The sequence below is a fragment of the Bolinopsis microptera genome, chromosome 2 (assembly GCF_026151205.1).
Source record: "Bolinopsis microptera isolate Bmic1 chromosome 2, MBARI_Bmic_1.0, whole genome shotgun sequence".
Taxonomy (NCBI): Eukaryota; Metazoa; Ctenophora; class Tentaculata; order Lobata; family Bolinopsidae; genus Bolinopsis; species Bolinopsis microptera.
The window spans coordinates 3,664,492-3,682,554 of NC_087073.1; the positions used below are offsets into that span (position 1 = coordinate 3,664,492).

Below are 18,063 nucleotides of genomic sequence, written 5' to 3' on the forward strand. Positions count from 1 at the left end.
GAGAGCTGGATTAAAGCCAGCCAGTTCAACCTATGTCAAACTGTAGCCGTAATATGGAAAATTATCTTTAATTTAACCGAGATTGGTCTAGGATACGCTGAAATAATGCTCAAGTAACCGACATTGATTAAAGCAAAACAAAAGGTTAATGCTCGCTAGTAAGGAAATTACGGCTCAAATAAGACGAGCAGAGGTCGAACTATTTGGTCAAATGAGCTGTCTGTTACTGAATTGTGTAATCTTGCCCGCTATTTTCTGTCACGATTGTTCCCGCACATACTTAGTGCTACTTATACTTATAGTCTGTCAGTCTATGCAACCTCGTAAGTGACTGCCTAAGCATGGGACAAACTTTAACAATGGTAGGGATATGGGGGGGTCAAAAATTTATGTGGCACGGCCGGCTGTTTAAAAAACTTTTCAGCGAGCCTTATCGTAAGGTTATTTTGAGGCCATTATTTGCCGCTTTTAAAAGTTGTAACACTATAACTAGCGTGAATATGCATTATTTTAGTTTAATGAGTTAATATAATAGGCCAGTTAATATAATAGGCCAGATGTTCATATCATGTTACATAAAGCATTAGATCAGCGGAAGTACATTAAATGTACGATTATTTAAATAGATTTCACTTACCTAATTGTATTTTGAAGGTAGGATGTAAGACGCAGCTGGTACTCTTAAAAACACACACAAATGGCACTCTCCGATACAGACCTTCACTGGATACCCATGAACCGATCCAAGTTCAACCAGATCCGGCGGATGTTCGACACCAAGTCCCCAGAAAATCTGGGCAGAAGTCAGACACTGCCCCGGATGCCATGTGACAAATGCACCTCGCCCCGGATCGGTACACTTCCGCGGAGAGCGTATCCGCACTAGCTCAGGTAAGAGAGGAGAGAGAGAGAGAGAGAGAGAGAGAGGGAGAGGGAGAGGGAGACTGGAGAGGTAGAGAGAGAGAGCAAATATAATGGTCACAAGACAACCATACGAGTGCAGTATACTGTGTTGAATGACAATATATGTTGTACATTTTGAGGTGAGCACCGCGTGTGGCCCCCCTCTCTTTTCAGAGTGAGAACAATTAACCAGTAATACATAGCTCATCTGATTTCGTGTTGTTGTGCTAACAACTTAACTACGTGATCTATATATCAGTGTATGAGTAGATGGCAAAATACTAGGCTGAGTCGAGCTTATCTCTGATGTAACTGTTGTCATCCGATACATTTATTATTATACTGTACCCGGCGTATCGCACTCTCTCTCTCACTCTCTCTCCCTCACTCTTTGCTTGTGCTGTTTGTAATTGTTTGACATGTCACAAAGTGCTGGTAAACGTACTCGTAGATCGTCTCAGAGTTGCTCACTGTTTTGCTTGCAGATTCGAGCGCTGCTCCGCCCCGTGGACCCAGACAACTGCAGTACTTCATCCCGATCCCGCAGCACCAGCGAAGACAGCGTCGACTTACGGACTCGAAATCATCAGCTAACGCCCAACGGAATCGTTGTTATTGATCCGCTGTTGTGTTCCAAAAATTTAACTCAGATTAATGACAATAATGGGACGGTTACTAATAATGACTGCACTGATAAGACTCGAAATGAGCGGTCGGTGTGCGAAACTGTTGCGGAGGTCACTGAAAATGTGACGGTCAGTGAAGTGGCAGATCGAGATTCAGCGGACAAAACGAACACTAACGCTAATAATATCGATCATTCTAATTCAAACGGGGAACTTTCATCTACTGAAAATCACGTGATTCTCGAAAATGGGGACATCAGAAATGGGCATCATCTAAACGGTGTTGTCAACGCAAACCACACAATCGACGGGGACCTGGGGAAACCAGAAAGCGATAAGGAAATCAGTTGTGGGTCTGACCTGCCATTGTTAGACAACGATAAGGAAAATAATTCTTATCTGGAAAACGGCAACTGTGACAGTTCAATCGACGAGGAGATAGCTAATAACAGTATCTACCTCAAAATGGTGAATGATGAGGCAGAAGTATTGGCGAAGGAACGTGAATATTTTGTTACTCTAATTGAGGAAGCTACTGCTGCATCTGAAGAAGGTAATTTTGAATTCAAGTTAGTTTTGTTAGTTCTCATCAATCAACCAAGATGCACACCAGTACGTCTCATTCAACTAAGTTGTCAACTTTTAAATTGAGAAGTATTAACTGCTCATTCTGGTCATTACGAGCACTCAATATTGTGACCCTAGCTTTCTATAATCAAATAGCTCCGTCTTAAAATATCATAGCATAACACGGACACTATTAGCAGCTTCTACCAAATATGGATATATACTATATAGAGGAGGGTAACGCCCTGTGCAGCAAGATGTTGTCGCTGTCGTGACTTAAAACTGCCCATTTTATTATGTATTTCGTGGCTTAACTGTTTCCCTAAATGTATGTTTAAAGGTAGTATTCACTATTCAATAGGTATTTAATAGAGTGTAAGAGTGAGTGCCAAGTATTTTAGTTGCTAAATCATCACGTTAACACTGACCACCCATTCATTTCACCATGATACTTGATGACCTTTGTTATGGAAGCCTTACGCCCCAACAATCCGCATCTGGTAGAGAATGTTTCCCCAGCTCTATATTAGCTTATATTTTCCAACTGTGACTGCATAATATTCAACTCCGCAAACCTTGTACACTTTCTTCATCAACGAATTGAAAACAAGGATTCCTAAAAAGTAATGCTCAGTAAGCCTGTGAAATGTGTAAAACAAATGTCAGATTATACTTACGAGTTGCTGAAGGGAGGGAGGCCTGACAAGGAAGCTCAGTGCATGTCTAAAGCGAGATGCAGTATATTTAGTACCGGGATACACTGAATATGTACATGTAATAATGATATATGGTGATAAGGTGTTGGCTGACTAGGGCAGCCCATGTCTGTAACTATACAGCGCCTGTGATGTTCGCTCCACTCGGTCACTGCACTATTATTGGTGTAGAGTTTCAATCTATCTAATCTTAGTGTAGGTAGACACGGGGCACTGTGGGCAGAATACTGTGTACATATTAACATGTGTCTTTATACATGTAGCTCTCGTATCTGCAGAATTAATAGCCTAGCAACTTGTGACCGGCTAAGTGTCGTCTTTCTGTCAAAATAGGTGAGAATGTTTGCCTGCAGCCTCGTGTACAGCTACTAAATATACAGAAACTGCTAAGCTGGCCATTTTCTTGGCGCAGTTTGTGGAATAGCACTGAAATGTCATTATATATATATTATATATAATGGTGAAAGGTCAGTGTGTGTTAGCTGTGTGGCGTGACGAAAATCTCCAACAATTCGCTCTCAGTTCATACTATCGAGCTGCCGCAACTTAGCAGAGCTCTGACCATAAAAAGCATTGATTTATACACAGCCCAGGTCTCAGAGCTCGCTCAATACCCAGTACTACGTTTTAGTTTAGATCACTAATGGAGAAGCCGTTAGAAGTAAGTCTCCCAAACGCTTTCGCGTGTCAGCACTCCCAGCCCAACTCTTAATCCTTGAATATAAAACAGCAGCCTTATAAAATATAGCCGATATTGCTAAAGTTAGGTAATGTTAGTTGAGGTGAGGTTTACGTAGTGTTATAGTTCTCACCTCTAGTCACGTGATGTGATGGCAGGACTGCAGAAGGGGGTTTCATAATAGCGGATAAATTATTTAGATTAGCGGTGTGAAACTCCTGTTGGCCGTACCTGGCTTGTTGACTGGATCCAATTAGCAAACCAGAATGTGGGCAATTTTCACCAATTACCACCGCTCGGCTTCCCCAATAATCACGTTTCATATTCATGTCTCACATTGAAACCATTTCAACTGACATTCCATTCTCCATTTACTGTTAGCTAAATGTCACAATTAGCCGAAGGTTTCTGAACAAATTCCACTACTTAGCCGAAGTCTTGAAGCATGTAACAACCGTAACAACGTGTAAAGTATGTGTGGCTGGTGGGTGCTCCCTTGAAGCTTCTTTTAAACATTCCAATAATTTCAGCTGGTGGACGAGTGATGGCGAGTTGCGGCAAAGCTAACTTACTGCTAACTTCCAAGTTTAAACAGTACAGAGGGCTCTGTGCTGAGTTCGAGGTTTGTCAAGTTCTTCGAACAATGTCTTTTTATAACCAGTGTTTAGCTATTAAAACGCATGTTGTTAGATTCGGGTGTTGAATACAATTTCTAACAAGCAGGGCCCCCCCCCCCCCCCCCCCAAGCATGTTTGAGTGTAATAATTTCTGGATTACACAGGAGAAAATAGTTTTGCATTTCTTTAATCGTGCACTAAATTGAAGGTGCAATTACGGACGTCAACAGGAGCTAAATTGTTGAGCTCCTGTCAATTATACACACCACAAACCAGGGGAATGGGATTGGTTTATTTTGGGAAGGTGTTTAGGTGGCTGACCTTCACTCACATTGACACATATTTCTGTAAAATACTGTGTCAGCTTACACTCGGAATGTATAACAATTATAATATGTGGTGTTACCAGAAATAGTCTAGTCAGGTTTTAAACCCTTTGAAGAAAGCTATGGCACACGTACAACGTAGGTGTTGTTTCAGGAAATTGATTTTAAGTTGCAGCTAAGTTGATAAAAACTAACCAATAACCATATATATAACTTGATGATAAGCTTTACCAAGTGATAATGTGGCGAAGCTATGAAGATTTTCTCAATATCCTAACTTTGCTTTGACAAACAACACTAACATTCTTACGCAGGAGTTTGCATATTTTCTAGCATCTAGAATGTTCTTTGACTGCTTGCATTCTTAGAGTCAAAAATACTTGTAGTCACCTGCAGTACCTGACCGTATTTTGGCCCGAAGCCCGAATGAAATAATGAAGTTTGTGACAGTCTTATCAGGGTATTCCCATGAAGCACGTACACAGTATTAGAGAGAATATCTTATCGCAAAGTACCCTATGTGACTGTAACTGGTACCAGTTGTGATATATTAGTGACGGAGACCCCACTGTTTATCACTACCTTAACCCAGCTGCTATAACTCAATAACTAAGAGTTTGCTCCCCAACAATAGTGTCATTATATAACATCTCTGGGTTGTTACCATGGTTCCAGTTACACCGCAATCTCCACAGTAACCACAGTAACCACAGACCATACTGAATAATAAGTAATAACCTGACCCCCTCAGCTGTTTATCAGTATCTGGTCACCTTTTATTATGTCAACTTTAAACACTCCTAATAATAGTCGAGGGACTTGAGGTCTGAGGTCTGAGGAGTGTATATTACATCAAGTTGACACATTCTTGATGATCTCGCTGAATTACTGAAAATAAATACCTTAACACGAGTCAGCAGATCTGTAAAAGATCTTTGATTTCTATTTTTATCACCATGAGACCTAGGATCAGTAATTTCTCTCTTTACAATTACTGATCTCATTCGCTGACTAGACTCCATACTTAGGAGAGTAACTACTTAGGAATAACTTAAGAAATAACTTAGGAATAAACAAGAAGTGGTTAGTTGCACCTACTTGCCGGGCACGCAATCTTTAATACCCGTTTATACCCAGTCACTCCGTCACCTAGTGCCACTAGTTCCACTAGTTCAGCCATATGTTTATACCCAGTCACTCCGTCACCTAGTGCCACTAGTTCCACTAGTTCAGCCATATGTTCGGTCAGGTTTTTATAACATGTCACCGTTAAATCTCCCATGGGCTTTGGGAATTACGATTTAATAACGCTTAACTTAATGCTATATTTACTTTACATACCTACACTAGAGCGGTTTCGTGGACAATAGCCTGAGAGAGTCTCAGTGCGTGGTGTATGTGACCACAGTGACCGTAGAGTTGTCAAGCAAAGAAATAAAATATAATGTTCGTATATATTATGCTACATAATGTACAATTATTATATTATGAGAATATTAAAGTCGTTGTCGGAGGAAAGTAGTCTCAATATTCAGCTCGCTAAATCTACTTTGTACACTCTAAAATAACTCTTACACTCACAAGAAGCACTGTTTTCGTGGTAAAATAAATCACCTCATCGTTATATCTGTATTATGTGTCCTATTAATATATTATGTATGCTAGTATTCATTTCATTTGGGTAACAAAGTACGCCAAATTACCGTACTTTAGTTCAGTACCTCGTGACTCCACCAAGTTAGTAAACAAGCCTCTCCCGGAGCCGGGAATAACAAGGATACATTGCAAACTAGACTGAACATCAAGTAAAACTATCAACAACTTGACTGTGACAAGTCTGCCATATGAACTTGTGATGAACCCCTCTAAGATACTTACTACAGGTTATGAAGGACACATATGATACACTGAGCTGTACCGTGTAGTAACTGCACGGTGCAGTGTATACTGTGTGTACACGGTGTGTATACTGTATGTACACGGTGTGTGTACTGTATGTACACGGTGTGTATACTGTTACATGTAGTTACATGATATTAACTTAGTTCCTGTTCTAACACACACACACACACGTGCGCTTGTACTCAATGTCCTCACTGTAGCTTTAATTACCATTTACTTATCCCGGCCAATGAATGGCCACCATCAGCTCTTACCTACCTTTTATTGTTAGGTATAATGAGATTAAAATCCTAAACGTTACCAGATTTTACTAGACTAGACGTGATCTCTCAGTAAAGAAAACTCCAGAACATCCTAGTTCTTTTAAAAAGGCGTGTCCACGGTGAACGATCTATTAATAGTATTCTTCAGTTATTGTTAACACGTGGTCGTTTGATCGTTTACACCAAAAATCACGCGGTTCTTTTTTCTCGGAAAATGTTAACAAAATGGTCGCCCAGAATAATCGCACTAACCAAATATTATTAAAATACTTAGAACAGCTCAGGTATGTATTATGTATTTTTTGTAACATTTCCTATAAGTTGAAATATACTCATTATAATTAAATCATATGCTCATCAGATCATCGGCAAAAACGAAAACATTTGTCGTAAAAACAGTGACATAGCGAGTGTAATATTTTATATTACCATGTTTAAAATTGGCCCACTTCCATACTAATGCAAAATACATACAGGAGCCCCTGTACAGTGTACGTATAACTTTTTTGCATTAGTATGGAAGTAAGCCATTTTTAAACCTAGGGGGTTCTAGAGCACAACAGATCATAGTTGTAGTCTCCAAATGTGGCTACATCTCATTTATCTGACCGATAGTCATTGTCTAACTGTAATGAGTGGTCTTTGTTAATGTAGCGTGTAAACTCTACCATGTGATATACACAGGATACATTGTAAACATGTCATGTGACTTCAACTGTATGCGGGAACGCTCAATACATGATAATATTATAAGTAGTTTTATTATTAATGTAAATGTTCGTTTGCAGTGAGTGATTCCGGAGAAGTCACCCTTTATTAATGTTGCTAAGCAATGTCATTTAAATTTGTCAGGTACACCCACCAATACTCTACTGCTAGGTTTAAGATAGCACAGAGCGTTGGTCTTGGCACACTATTCAATCTCATTATTTCATATAACAATACTGTCTAGTAACCTGCTATAATGTATCATAAAATGTATCTTATAATTTTATAATAGGCCAATGAGCCGTTCTGTAATCTGTATTGTCTTATGGCTATGTAATGATTATTTTGACAGGCTAGTTTTAGTACAAAGAATGTACGCGGTGTTACATCAAAAGAGTATTCAGGCTATACTCGATCATTCGAGTGAGTTATGACCTCACTGAACAAAATGTTCAAAATAATAGGAAATGTCCTCGATTTCGTGCAAAGCAAGGGAATCAAGAATCTGCTGATTAAATCAGCTCAGTCTAATATCAATATTTTAAGCTTCCCCTGGCCCTCCCAATTGTTACGAATAATTGCAAGTGTAAGACCAGGAATGCACCTGTAGAATTGTCCGTATGTGATGTACGAGGTTATTTACCTGATTTAACGGGAAGACCGTATCACGGTCACACAGTTAAACACTGTTCAGAAGTAACCTGCATTGTATCCGTGAGATGTAGTAGAATTCTCTCTCTCTCAGCCTTTAAACACGGCTATAATAAATATATCGTGAGACAATGCTGTTATGTTTAACGGTAGGGATGCCGTGCAGTACACACCAGCAAGCACTACAGTGGGGAGGCGGCTGTGTATACTAGTATAATCCATTATAACGTTAGTTAGTTTACTTATTAATTGATGGAGCTGGTGAATATTAAAAACAGATGTTTTGTCAGACCGGTGCGGTGGTTGCAAAACTTAGTACCTCATCAAACCATACTCTGAATCCAGCTGCTATTGATTTGCTAGCCTACTACTAAAGATTTACTGAGAATATGTAAGAACTAAGATTTACGGAGTATACATGATAATAAGAGTTGTACTGGCAGTTAGATGATCTAAAATTAGTCTGAATCTAGTCTTAGTTAGTGAAGGAGGTCGGTAAAGGAGGTTTTACTGTACAGTCAACTAGCCAACTGAATTGTTTTACATTTAAAACGTTCTGCTACAGGATTATCCAACTGTAGTTCTTTTAAGACTTCAAAAAGTCGAAGCCTGTAACGATCCAATTATTTAGTCGATGAGAAGAAATAATCGAGCATTATCTCAGTTATCAGGCTACTTAATAATAGCTGTCAGCTGTTTCTTGAGTAAATAATATCGCCTCATCATCAACAGAGAAAAAGTTCCCCTAATTAGCTGTATATAATTCGTTTCATGACACATGTGTATACAGTGTAATAGTGTAGTGTAATTATAAGTGTAGATCTGTAAGTGATTAGTAGCATAGTCCTGCTTTATAAGATTTCATGTGGCGTTTGTCCTTTGCCTTGAGGGTCGAAGGAACGGAATATTGAGTTGGTGAGGGAACTGCTTAGAAAATGTAGATTGGGGTTTCTGTAGGACTCGTGAGACGGTTGGGCGAGACAAATTATTGTACAAGTGTTAAAAATGAGGATCATTTACCGTAAATGAGGCCTGGCGACTGGTTTATAACTTCCTAATACCTTCATTATATGTTCAGATAACGTGAATATAAAAACGGTTTCCCAATATAACCAGGGTGCTCCAAATATGGAAACATAAAGAGAAAAGAACAAATCTGATTTGAAGGGAGGAATCCAAATTTGTCTTTGTCTCTAACATAACTTTCAACTACGGTTCGAATATCAAGTGCCCACTATATCATTCTCTATGTACCCAGATTACCAGAGAGGTCTCAGGGACTAGGTTCCAGCTAGCTCCAATTAAGTACTCCGAAAGTTCAACTAGAATAAAAGTTAACGTTATATCAGCCATTTAAAATGCACTGTAACGGTAGTCTAGACTAAGATACTGATTTTGAGTTATAGTTCGAAACAAACTTCCTTCAGTAGAAAGGGTCTTTTGAGGAAGGGGTTGGAGCTTTAATTGTTGCAGCTCATAAGTGGAGCTTCACTAGAAAGTGATTGTTCAGTGCCTGGTACATATTGAGTGCATGCTAGGTCTAAATTAAATGCTTGTAGGTTAACTGTTCTTATTAGGATTCCAGGATTCCAGGATACCAGGACACTCTCAACTCCTCGGTTACAATATAAGGGTTACTGATCACTTTTAATGTTACTTGTAGATCATATGTTTTCAAGCAGAAGACCTCTCTTCTTGCTATCTATAATATTCCTGGCGCCCTGCAGTTAGATCTACAGATCTAAGCGTGTCGGTATGCTCTTCTTAGTAACTGAGTTATAATCAGTAACGGCACTGTCATGGTGATTTATCACCGTAACTCCGTAATACCGCGCCCCTCAAATCTATGTTTTAAGCAATACTCCTCCTTGGCTGGAGCCACTGAGTCGACATCTGCAGTCGATCTCTTAGTTCTCAGTATGTCTGTACTGCATACCAACATACCATCATACCAGCATACTCATGTATATAATAATGACATTCGTATCAGTATCCTGGCTCTATCATAGAGATCTATGATAACTGGAATACCAAGCTTAAGTCTTTAAGATCATCGGATGGCAGGAAGAAATTTTGTGCACTAAAGGCATGTTTTCAGGTTCTGGAATATGAATATACTTTCCTTTCGGATAAGTTAAGCGCTCCAATCACTGTATATATCTGGTCATTGAAGATATAAATAGGTCCAGTTATGGGGTGAGGCTTTCTACAAAATTTGAACAATTGAAGTAATTCGATATCGGGTACTTGGCATTCATAGTAATGCACTTAATTCATCTTGAATCGGATAAGTGGTCTATAAAACGTTGCCTCTTTCATATTTCATACTAAAATCTTGAGTATGGGCGCCATTTGGTGCGATTCTTTAGGTTAACTCTTTTAAAAGCGTAGGTAAGACTTCACAATTGCTATTAATCGAACATCATTTCGAGCATCTCCATACTTATATCAAATCCTAAAAGTGAATCCATCCCCGCTTATAATAAATACATGATACCATTTCATACTGTACTGAGAACTGAGAAGATTGCTAGGTCAGGTGATTTCTGTCCAAGTCACGTACATCTAAAATTTAGTTTCATACTTCATAGCATATTTAGACTTCACGGGAGGGGTGGTAAACATTTCCAAGCCATCTGTCATTAACGCTCTCCCTTGAAAGTGCTTTTTTGGTACTGGAAAGATGCCACCTAAAATCGAGTGACACTGAATTTAATGTGAGTTTTAAAAGTTTAATTTATCCTAATTATTGCGCGCAACAGCGTGACAAGTGTAACACGTCTCTATTCCCCCAGAGTACCAGCAGAAAGATGACAGCTGATGATATGCAGGGTTTCTGGGAGCTCATCCTTCTTCAGGTATTTTTATTGTGAATTTTTATTTTACATTATAGATTTGAGAATTATTTCCGATCGATAACATTGTTGGGAAATTTAAAATGGTTTGATCAAGTTTGCAATCTTAAGAGGTCGATAATTTGATAGTATTCCATAGTCTTGGTTTCTAGGTAAGCGATCATCGATCATCCAAACAGTTCCCTATCCTCAACCTCGCCCATTGCATGTTTAGTGTTTACTGGGTTCCGTAATCCGTTCAGAGAGCATTAATTCGGGCAATACGATCCGCTAAATTTCCGTGCCTTCCATTTGGACAGCTACAGCACGAATCCCCATCTCCATAATTTCAACAGTTACAATCTAGGTCCTCCTAGGACCGGATATCGGTTTTATATTTCACCATTCAATACATATAATACGTTATATATATATACGTTATATGTTATCCGCATCAATCTGGTGGTTTCACTTAAACCCCTACAAAACAAAAGGCTGGTGTGAAGAATAGTGCTGGGTGATAGCCAGGGAGTCGACACGTCGAACACCTTGTCAAGGTGTGATAGACTGCCCATATTATCCTGACCAGACATTAATATCCGTCTGTTAGCCGCGCTAAAATAGTATTCTCCTTGTGCCACTAACCAGCCCTGGCTATAATAGCTGGCCGGTTATAAAACCAGCCTGGCACGCCCGTTATATGTGGGCGTAATTGTATCGGAATAGTAAAATATGCCACTAATTTGACTGATTGTGCGTTAAGACGGTGTCGGATGTTTACTTGGATTACCTTATCTTATCTCTGTGGTGGTAATCCGTCTTATCCAAGTTGGTAGTTTAGTCGGATATTTGGGAGGTTTCTAAGATAGAATCCGTACTTGCAGTATCCTTATCTCTATGACGTCATCCACACTTGATAATATCCCAGCATAATAGTACTCTCTACCGACTAATATCATCTTATTAATAGTATTCAAATTTACTGGATAAATTATGTCTGGTAGAAGAATTACGGAATTATTTGGATATTATCCTTACTGTTGGCGTGCAAGGCGGCTCGATTCATTCGTTACAGTCTGCGACAGATGTTCTAAAAATCATATATTTCTCCCCCTCTCCCTGTCTCCGATTATGCCATATATGGAAATATGTTGGAACAGTTCACTCTCTACAGCCAACCAGCCCTGTGTACAGTTGGTGGCTAAGCTCCAGTCTAACTCCCCTCACGCTGACTAATATCATTTATCTGAGCTACAAGTATAAATAGCCCTATCTCTCTCGACAAGGTTATGATAATGTAATAAGCCCGTTCACCTGACGACTGACAAGGGGCCAGGGGACAGGGTGATGACCGGGCCGGGGGCCTTGTCATTTCTGTAGAATATAAGAAATGTTATCACAAAGACATGATCTGGTGTAAAATTTAATTAAGATCCAGTGTACTAATAAACGTTAAACCTCACTTGCGAGAGCTCTGTTTAACCCACACCGGGGCCGGGGTTGGATTACGACATCAAATTTGATTACAGCTCATCATTACGAGCCGGATGAGCGCATAATGGTGACATGATGTAACCCTAAACGGGTGAATCTGACCCCTCTTAATGGATTTGAATCGCGGTGAATTTAGCAGCACGCAGAGTCGTACAAACGTTAGTAGTTACCGTGTGTGCGATATTTAGTAGCCGGAGTGTGAGCTCGGAGTGTGTCAAGATATTCAATATTTGACGATGGAGTGACATTTTTTCCGTTCACACTCTTTTGTAAAAAGACAATAGTGAAAGGTTACGAATGGACGTTTTTGCAGAAAAACGTGGATTTTGGAGAACGAGATAGGTGGGTTTAAATATGTCGTCCGTCCTTTCGTTAGTTACCATGACAACTAGCGCGCAGTGCAGCGCGCGAGTATTGCTTGCGGAGATATGATGTATATAGCTAGCATGTCAATAAATGCGCGGCGTGAGTGTATTAATTAATGTATAGTATTAGGTAATGAGCCCAATTTGTACGTGGCATGCGTACTCGTAGTATAGTGTACTATGTGTATATTATTATTATGCAGTGAGCTGATTACAGCTTATATTTATAAATATAGTGAACGGAAATCTAGCGTCCGCCAAAACGAAACAACGGGCGCAATTCTTGTTTAGTGAATTGTTCTGTTGAAAGGAACTGTCTGGAATTTCACAAAGTTTCAGATAATTGGCAGCTGTCCTTGTAAGTCTAGTCGTAGACAACATTTTCTCTGTATTAATGTTGTCATTCTACCCAGGTTGAAGACGTCAACAAGATGTTTACTGCGCTGAGAAGTCTCAAGGAAAACAACTGGGTCATCCCCAAATCACCGGTTAGTTGATAATATCACTCAATTTGAGAATTTTCATATCGTCTCAAATTACTAAGAAACGGATACTAAGTATTTATGAGATATAATCATCAGTCATCAGCGTTTATTTGAAAACCAGCTAGTCGTCAGTTTATACGGGGCGACTGTAAACCCTGCTGATCACTGTTACACATCATAGTCTCATAATTATATTGGATATATTAATCTTTATATCATGCTAAACGTTACGTTTAACATGATATGAAGTTAAGTCGTGATTAGCAAGTTTATGCCATATATGGCAATAGAATGTGTTTATTGTCCCCGGCGCGTTTTGTTTGTGCAAGCTTCTGTGCAAACTTCACTGCACGCCTCTTTTACAAGGAAATTACGTAACTATAATGGGGTGTTGCCAAATTCTTTCCAATCATTGTGCAGAGTTTGCACTCCCCGCATACTTAAACGACAATTTCACCGGTTCTAACATGGTAGAATGATGGTAAACACTACGTCAGACCACCGTTTAGAATGACATATCCGGGATATCCTGATACTCAGGATATTGTGGAATGTTTTGGTTGCTCAGTAGACTGAGAGGTGCAGAATGTTAAAAATATCCACTAATCACGTTTACACATGAGTAAGCATTGTGTAAGTAATAAGATTATATCCAGTTCATTCGTAGCTGTTCTCTCATTCACATTATTTGAGTGGTTTGTGGACATAAAACGATGAGAACTCTGAGAAAATACTTTTATTTTCACTTTATCTATGGTGTGTCATTCTCTTTCATTTTCACTTTACCCGAATTATTTATCTTGAAATAGATCAATCATACCTAAACGGAGCACGATATGACAATATAACCGTTACTGGAAGGCATTAAAATGTTGCTGTGATAAAACAGATCCAGATAAACTGTTGATCATCCTTTGATCGTCAAGTATTTTAGAGCAGTTTACGATAAAGACATAAACGAGGAAAACAATTATTCCTCGTGATCCGATTTTTCCCGCCTCAAACTAAGTTAAATATAGATCTGTGATCTGTAATTGCGTGAGATACACAGCATGGTGTATCTTGATACACTGGCTAGACAATAAAATTTGGTTTTCATTGTAATGATGAAATTCCTAACATTTTCGATATCATTTCGCGGCCTGATAGCGTAATTTAGGACCACTAACATGTAACTACATGGTCTGCATACCTTGTAAATACCTAAGTCACTGTCTGATTTAATCAGCATTGTCCTTGACAATTCTTTCTGGAAATTTGTAGGTTTCTAGAAATTTGTTAAGAGTGCAACTAATTTTAGCTAATTCCAACTGAACCGCGGCTTGAACCTTCAGATTTGGTGCAATTAAACCACAATTTACAAACCTAACTCCGTGTCTAATTGGCGGTAATTGGGAGAAACAATTTGGCTTTATGACGTAATAGCACACATAGAAGGAAAATTATCTGCTCACCTCTTTTTATACTAGCCGGCACCGTCACTAGGACTAAATTAGTGTTGCTAACATTACCTCACTGTACTCTCACACTGCTCCTTATAACGGACATTCCAACAAGAAACTACCAAGCATTGCATTCCTGCGCAGACTTGGAATATTTTATAGTTTTATTATACTTGACATGGGATTCTCTAACCTACATTCCTCCCCCAGATGCCTAAAAAGAAAGGAGCCGGCACGCCACGAACACCAGCAGCCAATAAGAAGAAGCCCCGGGAAAAGTCGGCTGCCCAAAAAGCGAGGGATGAAGAACGTAGGAAGATGTTACTCGCGAAGAAACTTGAGATGAAGAAGAAGATGCAAGAGAATGGGAACGTGCCAGAGGTTATCATTACCTAAGGAAGTGTGTGGTCGACCTAGCCTGGATCAGGGTAAACGGGCTGGGGTGACAGAGACACAGGTCAGATGTTAGAAGCTGGGTTTAGGATAGCGGGATCACGTGATAGTAGATGGGAACACGTGATAGTAGATGGGATCACGTGATAGTAGATGGGATCACGTGATAGTAGATGGGATCACGTGATAGTAGATGGGATCACGTGGTCGCTATTAAGAGACGGTCTGGTTGGTGTGATGACCCGTTAATAGGAATAATAGGATCTGGATATTTGTGTAATTGTTGTTTCCTTGTCCGCTGCTGATTGTGTTCCACGACCTGGACAAGCCAAAAGGCGAAAGGTTCCCGCAAGTTAAACTGCTCCACGAATATGTCTTCCTTAGACAAGCAGATCCTATTACGAGTTTCTGAATGATAATTAATTGAGTTCTAGTCTAAAGTGTTGAATTGAGAGTACCAATACAAGTTGATCGATTTTCTGGTCACATTTTTTTGATTGAAAACTGATAATTTGTAGTGTAATTAGCACTCCGTGCAACAATTGTTTGATTTGAAGGTAAGAATTTAAGTTGATGAGTGGTTTAGGCCAGTTAAAGATGAGATTGGATTATGCGTATATCTGTAAATATGCTATTTGATTACTAAAATTCTAAACGTTTTTCCTTTTATTTTTTGAAAAAGCGAGTGATTTTGTGGTCATTTATTGTTGTAGTTAAATTTTATAAAAATCAAGAAAAAATAATTGCTCAGTGTAGTTTTATTGTAGAAGTGTTATTCTTGCACAGTGCGGTAGTTTTCAAAAGGATTGCATTATGGTGAACAATTATTGACAAGCAACGCAGCCTAAGGTCATCATTATAGCATAGTCGAGATGAGGGATCGTTCACATATTACTTGAGGTCCCCCACGGAATTTCCTCCAGAATCATTGGTTCATTTTAACCTGACGTGAAATTGGAAGATAACTCCCTGCTCCTGTCAGCAATCATTCATTTCTAGTAACGCTCTCCCCCTAAATATGTCACATAAATGTGAACGACCCCTTTACCCTTAAAGTCATGTAGAAATCTGCCTCTTTGACGAATGAATGTTAATATAGATGGTGTAGTTCATCTAATTTTCAAAAACAGAGCTTTTAATAAAAATGAGTATTTACTATTTTCCATTTGGGCAATTTTAGAAGTAAATAGATGCATTTACAAAGAGGCATGTTAGTAGAAGGAGAATTTAAAGGTCGTTACCATGTTCAGGGTTTTTACGTTTAGTAGGGTATGTGATGTTTATTGTATTTTTAAGTGCAATATTATATTTACTGCATAATGTGGGATGACCATATTTTGAAAACTAAGTTTTTTTGGTTGAAGAGAATATTCAAGTCAATTTTTAAAATGAGTTCTCAATTTGGTTATTTGTACGTTTTGATTGGTTTACCGCTTTCGTATGAAAAACATCCACGTTTATTACACTAAGTCGATAACTTTTAATTTTGTTTAACTATTTGTTTGCATGTCAATGTGTAAATCTACTACAATAAACTATCTTGTCTTTTTTTGTCGTTGAAAGATCGCCTAGAAAATTTGAGAACGAATGACTATGCTATGATTATCACTACATTCGAATGCTTACTTTGTTTGAACAGACGTTTAAGATTTGTACCTGACAGAGGAAATTACGAACGGTCTACTTTTTTCCAAAATGTAAGATAAAAGTTGAAAGCCGTGAGCATCTAGCGTAACGCTTATACGCGCGCGCGCGTTCTGTTAGCTAAATCTAACTGATCGCGCGCGGCGCGCAATATTTACAATTCTGGTACGTACAGTACATTATATTAGTAGATCAGATTATAGATCATACCAAAGAGCTCCTATACTCAAAAGTAATCACCCAAGTGTTCAATTTTAATTGGCTGGGTGAAGTTGGAAGTGATGACCCGCCGCGCACGAGTGTGCGGCTCCCCTGTATCGTATAAGTGAAATTAAATGGGGGTCACGACGTGATACAATAATCATTTAGAATACTTTTGAAAGAAATCCACAAGCTCGAAATAACGCTATTGCATTGTCTTATTTCGCTGTAAATAGCACAACAAAGTGAGTATAAGCTGCTGCGCTTGTCATCATGTTACTCTCTTTCAAAAATACATCCCAATTGCAATTTGTATAAGTGCATATTATAGTGCGATGCACTACCAACTACTAAGCTGCGCATCCAATTGTGCAATTAAGTGCTTCTCGCAACCGTTAAATCGGCAAAATGCACCAATTGTGGAAATTGGGCCACGCCGAGCTGCGAAGGATTGACATCGTAAATTAAAATACATATATTGATTTGGAATACATTGCAAAATTTGATTTCGATTCATGAAGTTGAAAGAAGTTACAGTAATGCGCGCAATTTGGGAAGTGTATATTGTATGTGCTTTCAGTGAAAAATATATAACCGGTACCTTTTTAATTGTTAAACCATCGTTAAAATAGTCATAAAATACAAACCATTTAATTGTGCCATTGTGGCAATTCGCCACGCGCACTTCACATTATATAATTGTGCATATTGTGCGCGGCAGCGAATTGGAACCTCTTTTCAAGCATATACTTAATACATACACGTTGTATACTTCTTTCACGCATGGCACGAAGCACATATATGTGAGTAAAGAGAAGCGAGCAATGGACTAACAAGCTAAGTAAGCCAAGCTTAAGTGTCTATGTCCAAATATAATAAACACGTCACATATATTTCGAAAGTATTCGTGATCAGCGTCCGAAAATTTATCGATTCAAGGTGGTTTTAACTGATGGGGGCCCTTATAGAACATTCTCGAAGATCGACTGTAGAGTGAACGATCTAGAAGGGATGACATCGTCAATCAACTGATAGCTAACACAATTACAAAAAATTTGATGATAGTGACGGTCCTTTGTGTCAGCCCTATCTTGGGAAAATGGAAGAGTCTTTTCGACTGGTCCGGTGATCCAGTATTATGGTCAAATACCCGTGGACGGGAGGGAAAACCGGAACTTAAACCTACCAACCGCCAATAAAAGAGGAAGAAACCATGCCAGTAAAAACAGACTCATTAGACCACTGGG

The 18,063-nt window shown here is 39.0% G+C and overlaps 2 protein-coding genes across 2 annotated transcripts in view; both read left to right on the forward strand.

Moving 5' to 3' along the window:
• The window catches only part of LOC134811628 (uncharacterized WD repeat-containing protein alr3466-like), a 67,222-nt gene that overhangs the window by 12,988 nt on the left and 36,171 nt on the right, over positions 1-18,063 (forward strand). The gene's annotated exons all lie outside the window — the stretch shown is intronic.
• LOC134811629 (uncharacterized) lies at positions 1,031-16,605 on the forward strand. The gene is made up of 5 exons (XM_063818625.1): positions 1,031-2,082; positions 4,022-4,113; positions 10,754-10,816; positions 13,065-13,139; positions 14,789-16,605. The coding sequence occupies exons 1-5, from the start codon at positions 1,323-1,325 to the stop codon at positions 14,972-14,974; spliced, it is 1,176 nt and encodes a 391-aa protein (XP_063674695.1). The 5' UTR covers positions 1,031-1,322; the 3' UTR covers positions 14,975-16,605.

What these genes read in the sequence shown, in the direction of transcription:
- LOC134811629 (XM_063818625.1), top strand. Translation starts at nt 1,323, where the DNA reads ATGTCACAAAGTGCTGGTAAACGTACTCGTAGATCGTCTCAGAGTTGC. An exon ending in GGCTCTGTGCTGAGTTCGAG is followed by an intron (nt 4,114 to 10,753) that starts GTTTGTCAAGTT and finishes CTATTCCCCCAG; the next exon opens with AGTACCAGCAGAAAGATGAC. An exon ending in GGGAGCTCATCCTTCTTCAG is followed by an intron (nt 10,817 to 13,064) that starts GTATTTTTATTG and finishes CATTCTACCCAG; the next exon opens with GTTGAAGACGTCAACAAGAT.